At 43.0% G+C, this 15412-nt stretch overlaps 1 protein-coding gene across 1 annotated transcript in view; it reads left to right on the forward strand.

The window, feature by feature from the left end:
• Positions 1–15412, forward strand: part of dym (dymeclin) — a 527720-nt gene that overhangs the window by 199133 nt on the left and 313175 nt on the right. The window contains exon 13 of the mRNA XM_085966565.1: positions 7016–7180. Within this exon, the coding sequence (XP_085822691.1) occupies positions 7016–7180 (165 nt within the window). The remainder of the gene's footprint in view (positions 1–7015; positions 7181–15412) is intronic.

Consider the following 15412-nt stretch of genomic DNA (forward strand, 5'->3'; position numbering starts at 1 on the left):
AAACTGTTCCCATTGGCAGAAGGGTCGAGAACCAGAGGACACAGATTTAAGGTGATTGGCAGAAGAACCAAAGGCGACATGAGGGAAAACTTTTTCACTCAGCAAGTGGTTAGGATCTGGAATGCACTGCCTGAAAGGGTGGTGGAGGCAGAGTCGATCACAGCTTTCAAAAGGGAATTGGATAAGTACCTGAAGGAAAATAATTTGCAGGTCTACGGGGAAAGGGCGGGGGTGTGGGACTAGCTGAAGTGCTCTTGCAGAGAGCCGGCACAGGCTGCAATCATTCTATGATTCTATGATCATCGTGCCAGAAATGAGGGAATGTGGTTTAGTTGTTTCTCTTGACATCTACATTTCATGGACGGTTTTGAAGAAGAGGAGAATTATAGCTGGTGGTGCAGATGAACAATTGGATGAAAATTACTGAAGAGGTAGAATCACAGAATATTACAGCCTGTGTCGGTTCTTTGAAAGCTATCCAATTTGACCCACTCAAAGCTTTTTTCAAGTATATATAGCAATTCCCTTTTGAAAGTTACTATTGAATCTGCTTCCACCACCCTTTCTGGTAGTGCATTCCATGTCATAACAATTCGCTGCGTAAAAAAAATGTCTCCTCATCTCCCCTTTGGCTCTTTTGACAATTATCTTAAATCTGTCCTCTGGCTACTGACAAACCTGCCAGCGGAAACCGTTTCTCCTTATTTATTCTATCAAAATCCCTCATAATTTTGGGCACCTCTATCAAACTGGATACAGCAAAGGCTATAGGCCCCCAAAACACCCCGGCTGTCATGCTGAAGACTTGTGCTCCAGAACTAGCCGCGCCTCTAGCCAAGCTGTTCTAGTACTGCTACAACACTGGCATTCAGCTGCAACACTGGCATCCACCCGACAATGTGGAAAATTGCCCATGTATGTCCTGTCCGCAAAAAGCAGGACAAATCCAATCCGGCCAATTACCGTCACATCAGTCTACTCTCAATCATGAGCAAAATGATGCAGGGTGTGGCCGACAGTGCTATCAAGCAGCACTTACTCACCAATAACCTGCTCACTGATGCTCAGTTTGGGTTCCGCCAGGACCACTCGGCTCCAGATCCCATGACAGCCTTGGTCCAAATATGGACAAAAGAGCTGAATTTCAAAGGTGAGTTGAGAGTGACTGCTCTTCACATCACGACAGCATTTGACCAAGTGTGGCATCAAGAAGCCCTAGTAAAATTGAAGTCAATGAGAATCGAGGGGAAAACTCTCCACTGGCTATAGTCATACCTAGCACAAAGGAAGATGATGGTGGTTGTTGGAGACCAATCATCTCCACCCCAGGACATCGCTGCAGGAGTTCCTCAGGGCAGTGTCCTTGGCCCAACCATCTTCAGCTGCTTCATCAATGACCTTCCCTCCATTATAAGCTCAGAAGTGGGTATATTCGCTGATGATTGCACAGTTTTCAGTTCCATTCGCAACTCCTCAGATAATGAAACAGTCCATGCCGGCATGCAGCAAGACCTGGACGACATTCAGGCTTGGGCTGATAAGTAGCAAGTAACATTCATGCCACACAAGTACCGGGCAATGACTATCTCCAACGAGAGAGAGTCTAACCACCGCCCCATGACATTCAACTACATTACCATTGTTGAATCCCCACCATCAACTTCCTGGGGGTCAACATTGACCAGAGACTTACCTGGACCAGCCACATAAATACTGTAGCTACAAGAGCGGGTCAGAGGCTGGGCATTCTGTGGTGAGTGCCTCACCTCCTGACTCTCCAAAAACTTTCTACCATCTACAAGGCACAAGTCAGGAGTGTGATGGAATACTCTCCACTTGCCTGGATGAGTGCAACTCCAACAACACTCAAGAAACTTGACAAGATCCAGGACAAAGCAGCCTGCTTGATTGGCACCCCATCCACCACCTTAAACATTCATTCCCTCCACCACCGGCGCACTGTGGTTGCAGTGTGTACCATCTACAAAATGCACTACAATAGCTTGCCAAGGCTTCTTCGACAGCACCTCCAAAACCTGCGACCTCTACCACCTAGAAGGACAGGGGCAGCAGGCGCATGGGAACACCACCACCTCCAAGTTCCTCTCCAAGTCACACACCATCCTGACTTGGAAATATATCGCCATTCCTTCATAATCGCTGGGCCAAAATCCTGGACTCCCTCCCTAACAGCACTGTGGGAGTACCTTCACCACACGGACTGCAGCGGTTCAAGAAGGCAGCTCACCACCACCTTCTCGAGGTCAATTAGGGATGGGCAATAAATGCTGGCCTTGCCAACGACGCCCACATGCCAGGAACAAATATTTATAAAATCTCCCCTTAACCTTCTGCTCTACGCAGAATAATCCTAGCTTCTCTGGTGTTTCCACATAACTGAAGTCCCTCATCTTTGGTATCATTCTGGTAAATTTCCTCTGTACCCTCTCCAAGACCGTGACATTATTCCTAAAGTGTCATGCACAGAATTGGACACAGTTCTCTAGCTGAGCAGTGATTTATAAAGGTTTAGCATAAATTCCTTGCTTTTGTACACTATGCCTCAGAGGTAGACAGTAATGGGAAAACTAACCTTTAAAAGATATTACATTTATTCCTGGCTTCTGTTTCTTGGATTTTTCTAAATTTATGAGACTTCCATTTGTTTCTTTTGTAGCTCACTAGGTCAGTGCCATGCCATTGATTCCCATTGATTGTATTATGAAAGGTATAATGAAAATGTGGCTGGGAATATGAAGTTTAAATTCAATCATCTAATATGATTCATTGTACTAGACCTTGTTGCTCATTGTTACAGGATTAATAAAGAAAGTACACTTGTATTTGTATCGTACTTGTTGTATCCTCAGGATATCCCAAAGTGCTTCAGAGCTACTGCGTTACTTTTGAAGTATAGTCACTGGCGTTACTTAAGCAAATGTGGCAGCCAGTTTGCACACAGTAGAGTCCCACAAGCATCAAGATGAGAAGTTTTTATGTAGTATTGGTTACATACATACGAACATACAAATTAGGAGCAGGAGTAGGCCACTCGGCCCTTCGAGCCTGCTCCGCCATTCAATAAGATCATGGCTGATCCGATTACTCCACATTCCTGCCTACCCCCGATAACTTTTTACCCCCTTGCTTACCAAGAATCTATATACCGCTACCATAAACATATTCAAAGACTCTGCTTCCACCGCCCTCTGAGGAAGAGAGTTCCAAAGACTCACGACACTCTGAGAAAATATTTCTCCTCATCTCTGTCTTAAATGGGCAGCCCCTTATTTTTAAACAGTGACCCCTAGTTCTAGATTTTCCCACAAGAGGGAACACCCTCTCCACATCCACCCTGTCCAGACCCCTCAGGATCTTATATGTTTCAATCAAGTCGCCTCTTATTTTTCTAAACTCCAGTGGATACAAGCCTAGCCTGTCCAACCTTTCCTCATAAAACCCGGCCATTCCAGGTATTCGTCTAGTAAACCTTCTCTGAACTGCTTCCAATGCATTTACACCCTTCCTTAAATAAGGAGACCAATACTGTACACAGTACTCCAGATGTGGTCTCACCAATGCCTAGCATAACCTCACTACTTTTGTATTCAATTCCCCTCGCAATAAACGATAAAATTCTATTAGCTTTCCTAATTACTTGCTGTACCTGCATAGTAACCTTTTGTGATTCATGCACTAGGACACCCAGATCCCTCTGCAACTCAGAGCTCTGCAATCTCTCACCATTTAGATAATATGCTGTTTTTTTTATTCTTCTTGCCAAAATGGACAACTTCACATTTTCCCACATTATACTCCATTTGCCATATCTTTGCCCACTCACTTAACCTATCTATATCCCTTTGTAGCCTCCTTATGTCCTTGTCACAATTTACTTTCCTACCTATCTTTGTGTCATCAGCAAATTTAGCAACCATACCTTTGGTCCCTTCATCCAAGTCATTTATATAAATTGTAAAAAGTTGAGGCCCCAGCACTGATCATGTGACACCACTTGTTATATCTTGCTAATCAGAAAATGACCCATTTATGCCTACTCTCCGTTTCCTGTTAGCTAGCCAATCTTCTATCCATCCATACCAATATGTTACCCCCTAAACCATGAGCTTTTATTTTCCGCAATAACCTTTGATGTGGCACCTTATCAAATGCTTTCTGGAAATCGAAGTACAGTACACCCACCGGTTCCCCTTTATCCACAGCACATGTTACTTCCTCAAAGAACTCCAATAAATTGGTTAAACATGATTTCCCTTGCACAAAACCATGTTGACTCTGCCTGATTACTTTGAACTTTTCTAAGTGCCCTGCTATAATGTCTTTAATAAGATTGAAGGACCAGTGTTGGCCAGGTCACTGGGAAAACTCCCTGCTCTTTTTCTTTTTTTATTCGTTCATGGGATGTGGGCGTCGCTGGCAAGGCCAGCATTTATTGCCCATCCCTAGTTGCCCATGAGAAGGTGGTGGTGAGCCACCGCCTTGAGCCGCTGCAGTCCGTGTGGTGAAGGTACTCCCACAGTCTTCAAATAATGTTATGGGATCCTTTACATCCATTTGAACAGGCAGGCAGACCTTGGTTTATTGTCTCATCTGAAAGTTGGCTCCCATGATATCGCAGTATCTCTGTACTGCATTGAAGTGTCAGCCGAGATCAAGTCTTGAAGTGGGGCTTGAACTCAGTACCTTCATGTCAGAGTGTTACCAAATAAACCAAACTGATGCTAATGAAGATGAGTTTGTTTTAAGTGGGCTCCTTTGATGGCTTAATGGGTAAATAAACCAACAGTGCAAACTAAGAAGCTGCAGTTTTGGATCCCTGGTCAATGCTGACTCATCTGCTCAATGAAGGAATGGTGATGCAAGTCCAAGTCAGGATGGTGATGAAGGAGAACTGGACAGTGATGGTGTTCCCATGCACTTGCTGCGCTTGTCCTTCTAGGTGGTGGAAGTCACGTTCTTGAGGTACTATCAAAGAAGCCTTGGCAACTTAATGCAGTGCATCCTGTAGATAGTACACATTGGTGTAGGGGTAGATGTTTAGGTGAGTGGATGAGGTGCCGATCAAGCAGACTGCTTTGTCCTGAATGGTGTTGAACTTCTTCAATGTTCCAGCTGCATCCATCCAGGTAAATGAAGAGTATTCCATCACACTCTTGACTTGTGCCTTGCAGGTAGTGGAGACCTTTTGGGAAGTCAGGTGGTGAGTTAATCGCTGCAGGATACCTAGCCTTTACCTCTTCCACTAGCCATGGCATTTATGTAGTTGGTTCAGTTGAGTTTCTAGTCAGTGATGACCTCCAGGATGTTGGTGGGGGACTTGATGGTTATGCCATAAATGTCAAAGGGAGGTGGTGTTGGGCTCTCTTGTTGGAGGTGGTCATTGCCTGGCACTTGTTTGGCGCGAATGTTACTTGCAACTTATCAGCCCAAGCCTAGATGTTGTCTGGATCTTGCTGCATTCAGACATGGACAGCTTCATTATCTGAGGAATTACGAATGGAGCTAAACACTGCAATTATCAGCGAACAACGCCATTGAAGGTCATTGATAAAACCGCTGAAGATAGTTCGGCTTAGGGCAGTGCCCTGAGGAACTCTTGCAGCGATTGTCCTATGGTTTAGAAGTTTGGCTTCCAACAACCACAATCATCATCCTTTATGCCAGGTATGACTGCAGCTATGAGAATTTTCCCCTGATCCCCATTGACTTCAGTGTTACTAGGTCTCCTTAGTGCCACACTCGATCGAATGCTGCCTTGATGTGAAGGGGTCACACTCGGCTCACCTCTGCAATTCAGCTGTTGTGTTCATGTTTGAGCCAATCCTGTAATTAGGTCTGGAGCCAGGGGTGTTGGCGGAACCCAAATTGAACATCGGTGAACAGGTTATCGGTGGATAAGTGCCATTTGATAGCACTGTTGACAACTCCTTCCATCATTTTGCTGATGATTGAGATTAGGCTGATAGATGCGGTAATTGGCAAGGTTGGATTTGACCTGCTTTTTTGTGGACAGGACCTACCTGGGCAATTTTCCACTTTATCGGGTAGATTCCAGTGTTGTAACTGTAGTTAGGAAAAGCTTGAGCAGGGGCGCGACTAGTTCTGGAGCACAGGTCTTCAGCACTTGAGCTGGGATGTTGTCGATGCCCGTAGCCTTTTTTGTGTCCCGTGCACTCAGCTGCTTCCTGATGTCAAGTGGAGTGAATTGAATTGGCTGAAGACTAGCATCTGTGATGTTCTGGACCTCAGGAGGAGGGTGATCCACTCTGCCCTTCTGACTTAAATGGTTGCGGATACTTCAGCCTTGTCTTTGCAGCCACATGCTGGGCACTTCCATCATTCAGGATGGGGATGTTCATGGTGCCCCTCCTCCTGTTAGTTGCTTATTTGCTCACCACCATGAACGACTGGATGTGACAGGGCTGCAGAGCTTTGACTTGATCCATTAGTTGTGGGATTGCTCAGCTGTCTCATTTTCTGGTACACCTGGTGCTGCTCCTAGCATACTCTTCTACACTCCTCATTGAACCAGAATTGGTCATCTGGCTTGACGATGATGGGGTGAGGGATATACCGGGCCATGAGATTACACATTGTGGTGGAGTATAATTCTGCAGCTGCCAATGCCCACAGCGCCTTATGGATGGAGGATGTAATCAGTGTGAAGACGGAACTTGGTCTCCACAAGAACTGTGTGACGGTCACTTCTACTACTGCTATCATGGACAGATATAGGTAGCTTAATTGGTGCAGTAAAAGTGTCTTATTGAGTGCAAAGGATTAAATAATTGTGTTTTCCTCCTCAGGTTTTACTTTCCTGCAAGTTACTCATTTTTTTTCACTCTTCAATGCTAGCCTTCTGTAATAATGTTAACCACTCAGTCCAGTTCCATCTCTCATTTCTCTGATTGTTGTGACTGCACCTAGTTTCATTTATAAAAAAACAAAACAATTCCTCCCTTAACTCCCTTTCTCCCTTAACTTTGTCTTTCAGTTACACATGCCGCCTCTTGCGGAGATACCTGTATGTATTGGACAAAATGTATTTCCCCCGCTCTCACTGCACCACGTTGCAGCAGTGGTTTTCAACTTGCAGTGACACAGGAGAGGACTTAATATACTTTCCTTGCTCCCACATTCTCAAGTCTTATGCTTCCAGGTTATTAACCTTTGCTCTTCCATATACTGCAATGCATGCAGCAATTCCATTTGCTTGATCTTGCATGCTGCTACAATGTTGTATTGTCAGTGTTGAAGCTGTAGTGTCTCCTCCTGTAGTTGCACTTTTTCACCACCTTGCCCTTAAAAAGTAATTGGGGGAACTCCACTGGCTTTTGGGTAAATACAATGTGTAGTATGATGCTAACCCAAGCAAACCAGAATATCCCAGAATTAATTCCTAGTCTCTGCTGAACTGGTAAATTTTGCCTTGGCAGCAGTTGAAGCATTGCGATTTGGTCTCAGCTGCCCAGGTCTAGGGAGGAGGTACTGCTGCTCACTATCCAGTAACTCCTGCCAGAAGATGTTCTTTGGGTGAGGACAGTATGGGGCTGGACTGTGATACCTTTCATGGTTGAATAGGCTACTGACTTGCATATCATGCCCTCTGAGCTATCTGGGAATCACAAATGCTTTCTTAAGTCATTGGCACAATTTAAGGAGTAACTTGGAGTTTATATTTTGCAAATTGGCACAGGAACAAGCAGATCAGAGAGTTAAATGCGTGGCTCAAAGACTGGTGTGGGAGGAAGGGGTTTTGATTCATGGGGCACTGGCACCAGCACTGGGGAAAGGGGGAGCTGTTCCGTTGCAATGGGCTGGGACCAGTGTCTTGGCGAATTGAATAACTAGGGCTGTAGATAGGGCTTTAAACTCAAAAGGGGGGTGGGGGGTGAAGGGGTCAGGTGAGGGGAAATTTAGAAATCTAAAGAGAAAAGTCAAGGCAATGGAGCAATGTAGCGATTTGGGTAAAGATAAGCAGAGTGTGACGGGAAGGGACTGAGAGTTTAACTAATAGTGCAGTAGTGAATAAGGTGAAAGCAGGAAAAAATGGTAAAAAGTTAAAATTAAAGGCTCTTTATCTGAATGCACAAAGCATTCGTAACAAGGGATCTACAAGAAATGAAACCAGCCTAAATATAAACAAAACAGGAAGGGAGAGCATCCGGCATGGACTCGATGGGCTGAATGGCCTCCTGTGCCGTTATGACTCTATGAAAGACTAAGCTAAGGGAGGACATAAATGACATGGGAATAAAGAGTTATAGAACAGGAGTGTAAAAAGATGGTTACAAATAAAGTGAGAGGAACTGCTATTAAAAATGAGTTAAACTGTCTGTATAGTAATGCACATAGTGTCCGTAATAAAACAAGGGAACTGGAGGCAATAATACGTTGCGAGGAACCAGATATAGAAGGGATTACTGAGGCACGGCTACAGACAAATCCGAACTGGGAATTAAACATTGCAGGGTACAAATCATTTAGAAAAGATAGAGAGGGAAAAGGAGAAGGTGGAGTAACTATACTTATTAGATTAGAGGTAACATAATGGCAGTATAAAAAAGTGATGCAGCCATCAGTAAGACAGAAATAGAATCCATGTGGATAGAGATAAAATATAATAAAGGATCAATCACACTAATAGGGGTAGTCTATAGTCTGCCTAATAGTGGAAGGGAGGTGGAGGAAAAAGTATGCAAACAAATTAGGGAAATAAGTTTTTTTTTAAACCTAGAATAATAACCATGGGGGATTTCAACTACCCCAAAATTAATTAGCCAGAAGAGTTAGGTAAAGGGGATAAGGGAATTAAGTTCCTGCAATGTGTACAGGACTCCTTTCTAACCCAGTATGTAAGAAGCCTGACAAGTGAGGATTTGCAACTGGATCTAGTAATGGGGAATGAACCAGAGCAGATAAGAGAAGTAAAAGTAGGGGAACATCTAGACAATAGTGACCATAATATAATGTGCTTTAAGATGATAATTGAGAAAGACAAGGGTAATAGATTGGAGAAAAGCCAATTTTTGAGGGGCTGAGACTAGAACTTGGAGAAAATGAAATGGACAATAATATTGGCAAACAATGATGTAGAACAGCAATGGAAAACATTTAAAACGGGGTTCAACAGAGTTCAGGAAAAATATATTCCGCCAAAAAACAAGAACAAGCTAAACACTAATGAGACACCATAGATGAATAAAGACGTAAGGGAAAAGTTGAAGGTAAGGAAAGAGGCATACATTAAGTACATGGACAGCAGTGGAGAGCATGATGAGGGACAATAAGAAGAGATTAGGAGAGAAGTCAAAAAACAATTAGGAAGGCAAAGAGGAACTATGAAATTAAACTATCAAGGAAAATAAAACAAAATAGTAAAATATTCTACAGGCACATAAATGAAAAAAGGAAAGTGGGGATGGGAATAGGGCCACTAAGGGATGTCAGGATAAAATCACAGGCAGCAGTAAGGAAATGGCATAAATATTAAATAATGACTTTGTTTCAGTATTTACCAGGGAGACAGATCAGGTGGACATGACATCGGAAGATGAGATTAGAAATTATATAAATGCATATAAAATAAAAAGAATAGAAATATTAAATAAACTAATCAAAAAAACCCTGGTCTGGATGGATTACATTTGCGCATTTTAAAAGAATCTATGGAAGAGTTAGCAGAGGCACTATTACACATATTTAATCATTAATAATAATAAAAGGTGTAGTGCCTAAGGACTGGCGGATAGCTAACGTAATACCTATATTTAAGAGGAGAGGCAGAATATGTCCAGAGAACTATAGTCCAGCGAACTATGGACCAGTCAGCTTAACATCGGTGGTAGGAAAAATAATGGGATCTCTACTAAAGGAAAAAATAGAAGGACATCTAGAAACCAAAAATATAACTAGGAATAGTCAGCATGCATTTCAAAAGGGAATGTCTTGCTTGACCAACCTCATTTAATTCTTTGAAGAGGGAACAGATAGTAGACAAGAGTAATGCAGTAGATGTAATTTATCTAACTTTCCAAAAGGCCGTCGATAAGATACCACATAATAAACTAATGAATAAGGTCAGGGAATATCGAGTCAGGTGACAAGTAGCGCAATTAATAGCTAGCTGGCTTCAAGACAGAAAGCAGAGAGTAGGGGTAAAAGGTAGCTATTCAGAGTGGCAGATAATGGAAAGTTGGGTCCCAAAAAGATCAGTGTTGGGACCAATGTTGTTCACAATTTATATTAGTGATTTAGACTTTGGAATCAAAAACACATTTTCTAAATTTGCACATGACACCAATTTGGGGGTGGGGAGGAATGTCAATACTGAGGAGAACTGCAACAAATTACAAGAAGGCATCAATAAACTTGCAGAATGGGCGTATAATTAGCAAATGAGTTTCAACACAGATAAATATGAGGTATTACATTTCGGTAAGAAAAATAAGGAGGTCACATATTACTTAAGAATCTAAATGGGGTAGAGGAGCGAAGGGATCTCTGAGTACAAATACACAACTCACTAAAAGTAGCGATTCAGGTTAATAAGGCCATAAAAAAAGCAAACCAAGCACTAGGGTTTATTCCTAGAGGGATGGAATTGAAAAGTAGAGAAGTTATGCTAAACTATTGTTCGACCACACTTGGAGTACTGTATACAATTCTGGTCGCTATATTACAAAAACGATAGAGGCACTGGAGAGGGTGTAAAAAAGATTTACAAGGATGATACCAGATATGCGAGGTTATACCCATGAGAAAAGGATGAACAGGCTGGGTCTCTTCTCTCTTGAAAAGAGAAGGCTGAAGGGTGACCTAATAGAGGTGTTTAAAATTATGAAAGGTTTTGATAGAGTAGAGAGAGAGAGAGAGAGAGAGTGTTCCCACTTGTGGGGAAGAGCAAAACTAGAGGCCATCAATATAAGATAATCACCAAGAAACCAAATAGGGAATTCAGAAGAAACTTCTTTACGCAGAGACTGGTGAGAATGTGGAACTCGCCTCCACAGGGAGCGGTTAAAGCAAATAGTATAGATGCATTGAAGGGGAGGATAGATAAGCATATGAGGGAGAAGGGAATAGAGGGTTATGCTGATAGATTTAGTAGATGAGGAAAGACGGGAAGAGGCTCGAGTGGAGCATAAATGCCGGGATGGACTGGTTGGGCCAAATGGCCTCTTTCTGTGCTGTATATCCTATGTAATTCTATGTCATTTTAACCCCTCAAAAGCTGCTTAAAAGTCTTGAGTGCAATTGTGGGTTCAAGCTGGAATTTTAACTCTGATCTTCTGGTTGCCAGCATGAAACAGCAGTCGTAACTACTAGACAAGCCTGAATTCTACGTACTGAACAGCGATCATACCATCAGTTCAAACAGAAACTTTAGGAATGGAGTCTTACCCACATGTAATTCCCATGCATTCTATAGGCTTTAACTGCCCACTTAATTTCAGACGAGTAGAGATGCCAAGCGATTTGTGGTGGGGAGTCAGTTGCATGTCTGCCCCACAGTTTCCATTGTCCATCACCAAAACTTAAAACTTTCTCCCCTCATCTCCTGAATGCATTGACTCTTACTAGGTACACTTGCTAAGCTCTTTCAAAGCGATAGCACAAGCATGATGGACCAAATGGCGGCCTCCTGTGTTGTATGATTCTATGACATTCATTGGTAGCCGCCCAGTACCTCGATTAGGCCATTTTTCACTAGACTGAGAAAACTGACAGGCTGTTCAACCTTTTTTTTTAAAAAAAATTGCAATTACTGGGGAGATGGGATCAAGAATGTGCATGATTGTTTGCAAGCAAATTAATGCTGCTTCGATCTTCTTGCATTGCATAATTCCAGTGTGCCTATTCCCTTAAATGGACAAAATATGGAAGATTATTTTAACTATGAATGGATGCAAAAAAATTTGCCTGGGATTTGGATTGTGTAAGTATACCATTTGAAGTAAAAAGAAAAAAGGTCTTGCATTTATATGGTGCTTTTCACATTCCCTCAATTTTTCTGAACCAATTTTTCAAGTGTAGCCATTCTTATTTAGGCGAACACATAGAAGATAGGAGCAGGAGTAGGCTATTCGGCCCCTCGAGCCTGCTCCACCATTCAATGCGATCATGGCTGATCATCCAAATTCAGTACCCGGTCCCTGCTTCCTCCCCATACCCCTTGATCCCTTTAGCCTTAAGAAATATCTCCAACTTCTTGAATATATTTAATGAACTGGCCTCCACCGCCTTCTGTGGTAGAGAGTTCCACAGGTTCACCACTCTCTGGGTGAAGAAATTCCTTCTCATTTCTGTCCTAAATGGCCTACCCTTTATCCTTAGACTGTGTCCCCTGGTTCTGGACTCTGCGACCATTGGGAACATCCTTCCTGCATCTAGTCTGTCCAGTCCTGTCAGAATTTTATAAGTTTCAATGAGATCACCTCTCATTCTTCTAAACTCATTCTTCGAGTACAAGCCCAATCAACCCAGTCTCTCCTCATACCTCATTCCTGCCATCCCAGGTATCAGCCTGGTGAATCTTCGCTGAATTCCTTCTGTGGCAAGAACATCCTTCCTCAGATAAGGCGACCAAAACTGCACACAATACTCAAGATGTGGTCTCACCAAGGCCCTGTACAACTGCAGCAAGACATCCTTGTTCCTGTACTCAAACCCTCTTACTACGAAGGCCAACATACCATTTGCCTTCTTAACCGCCTGCTGCACCTGCATGCTTACCTTCAGCGACTGGTGCACAAGGACACCCAGGTCTCGTTGCACTTCCCCTTCTCCCAATCTATTACCATTTAGATAATCTGCCTTCCTGTTTTTGCCACCAAAGTGGATAACCTCGCATTTATGCACGTTATATTGCATCTGCCATGTTTCTGCCCAATCACCCAACCTGTCCAAATCATCCTGGAGTTTCTCGACATCCTCCTCACAGCACACACGCCCATCCAGCTTTGTGTCGTCTGCAAATTTGGAGATGTTACATCTAGTTCCCTTGTCTAGATCATTAATATATATTGTGAATAGCTGGGGTCAAAGGACCGATCCCTGCGGTACCCCACTAGTCACTGCCTGCCACTCGGAAAAAGACCCGTTTATTCCAATTCTTTGCTTTCTGTCTGCCAACCAGTTCTCTATTCAAGTCAATACCTTGCCCCCAATCCCATGTGCCTTAACTTTGCACGCTAATCTCTTATGCGGGACCTTATCGAAGGCCTTCTGAAAGTCTAGCTACACCACATCCACTGGTTCTCCCTTATCTATTTTACCAGTTACATCCTCAAAAAATTCCAGTAGATTAGTCAAGCACGATTTACCTTTTGTAAATCCATGTTGACTTTGTCCGATCCTGTCACTGTTTTCCAAGTGCTCTGCTATTACATCTTTTATAATGGACTCTAGCATTTTCCCCACTAACGATGTCAGGCTTACCGGTCTGTAATTCCCTGTTTTCTCTCTACCACCTTTTTTGAATTGTGGGGTAACATTAGCTACCCTCCAATCCATGGGTACTGTTCCAGATTCCATCGAATGTTGGAAGATGATCAGCAATGCATCTACTATTTCTAGGGCCACTTCCTTAAGTACCCTAGGATGTAGATTATCAGGCCCTGGGGATTTATCGGCCTTCAATCCCATCAATTTCCCTAACACCATTTCCCTACAAATACTGATTTCTTTCAGTTCCTCCCTTTCATCAGACCCTATGTTCCCCGGCATCTCTGGGAGGTTATTTGTGTCCTCCTTTGTGAAGACAGAACCAAAATATGTATTTAGTTGGTCTGCCATTTCTTTGTTCCCCATTATAAATTCCCCTGATTCTGACTGCAAGGGACCTACGCTTGACTTCACCAGTCTTTTTCCCTTCACATATCTATGAAAGCTTTTACATCAGTTTTTATGTTCCCAGCAAGCTTACTCTCATATTCTATTTTCCCCTTCTTAATTAATCCCTTTGTCATCCTTTGTTGAATCCTAAACTGCTCCCAATCCTCAGGATTATTGCTTTTTCTGGCCAATTTATATGTCCTCTCCTTGGATCTTATGCTATCCCTAATTTCCCTTGTTAGCCACGGTTGAGTCACCTTTTTTGTTTTATTTTTATGCCAAACTGGGATGAACAAATTCTGAAGTTCATCCATGTGGTCTTTGAATGTTTGCCATTGCCTATCCACCGTCAACCCTTTGAGTGACATTCCCCAATCAATCCTACCCAACTCGCGCCTCAGACCATCGCAGTTTCCTTTATTTAAATTTAGGACCCGAGTCTCTGAGTCAACTACTTCATTCTCCATCTTAATGAAGAATTCGATCATATTATGATCGCTCCGACCCAAGGGGCCTCATACAACAAGATTGCTAATTAATCCTTTCTCATTACATAATACCCAGTTTAAGATGGCCTGATCTCGTAAACACTCCAGGAATTCCTCCTCCACAGTATTGTTACTAATTTGGTTAGCCCAATCTATATGTAGATTAAAGTCACCCATGATGACTGCTGTGCCCTTATTGCACGCTTCTTTAATTTCCGTTTTAATGCCATCCCCAACCTCCGCATTACTGTTTGGAGGTCTATATACCACTCCCACTAACGTTTTCTGCCCCTTGGTATTTCTCAATTCTACCCATACAGATTCCACATCATCAGAGCTAATATCCTTCCTTACAATTGTGTTAATCCCTTATTTAACCAGTAATGCTACTCCACTTCCCTTTCCTTTTTGCCTATCTTTCCTGAATATCGAATACCCCTGGATGTTGAGTTCCCAGCCTTGGCCATCCTTGAGCCACGTTTCTGTAATCCCAACCAAATCATACTCGTTTACCTCTATTTGCGCAGCCAGTTCATCCACCTTATTACGAATGCACCTCGCATTAAGACACAAAGCCTTCAGGCTTGTTTTTTTAACGTTCTTAGACCTATTAGAATTATTATTTACTGTGGCCACGTTTGATTTAAACCGTTGATTTCACTGACTGCCACTTTTGTTTTTCTCCTTCCTATCTTTTGCTTTTATCCTTGTTTCCCTTTCCTCTGTCTCCCTGCTCAGGTTACCAACCCCCTGCCATTTTAGTTTAAAGCCTCCCCCAGAGCACTAGCAAACACTCCCCTTAGGACATCGGTTCCAGCCCTGCCCAGGTGCAAACCGTCTGGTTTGAACTGGTCCCACCTCCCCCAGAACCGGTTCCAATGTCCCAGGAACTTGAATCCCTCCCCCTGGCACCATTCCTTTAGCCACATATTCATCTGAAATACCCTTCTATTTCTACTCTGACTAGCACGTGGCACTGGTAGCAATCCTGTGATTACTACCTTTTGAGGTCCTATTTTTTAATTTACCTCCTAACTCCCTATATTCAGCATTATCGGAGACCTCCC

Source organism: Somniosus microcephalus, chromosome 2, assembly GCF_052327205.1.
Source record: "Somniosus microcephalus isolate GS21.2 chromosome 2, FLI_Smic_1.0, whole genome shotgun sequence".
In the NCBI taxonomy this organism is placed as follows: domain Eukaryota; kingdom Metazoa; phylum Chordata; class Chondrichthyes; order Squaliformes; family Somniosidae; genus Somniosus; species Somniosus microcephalus.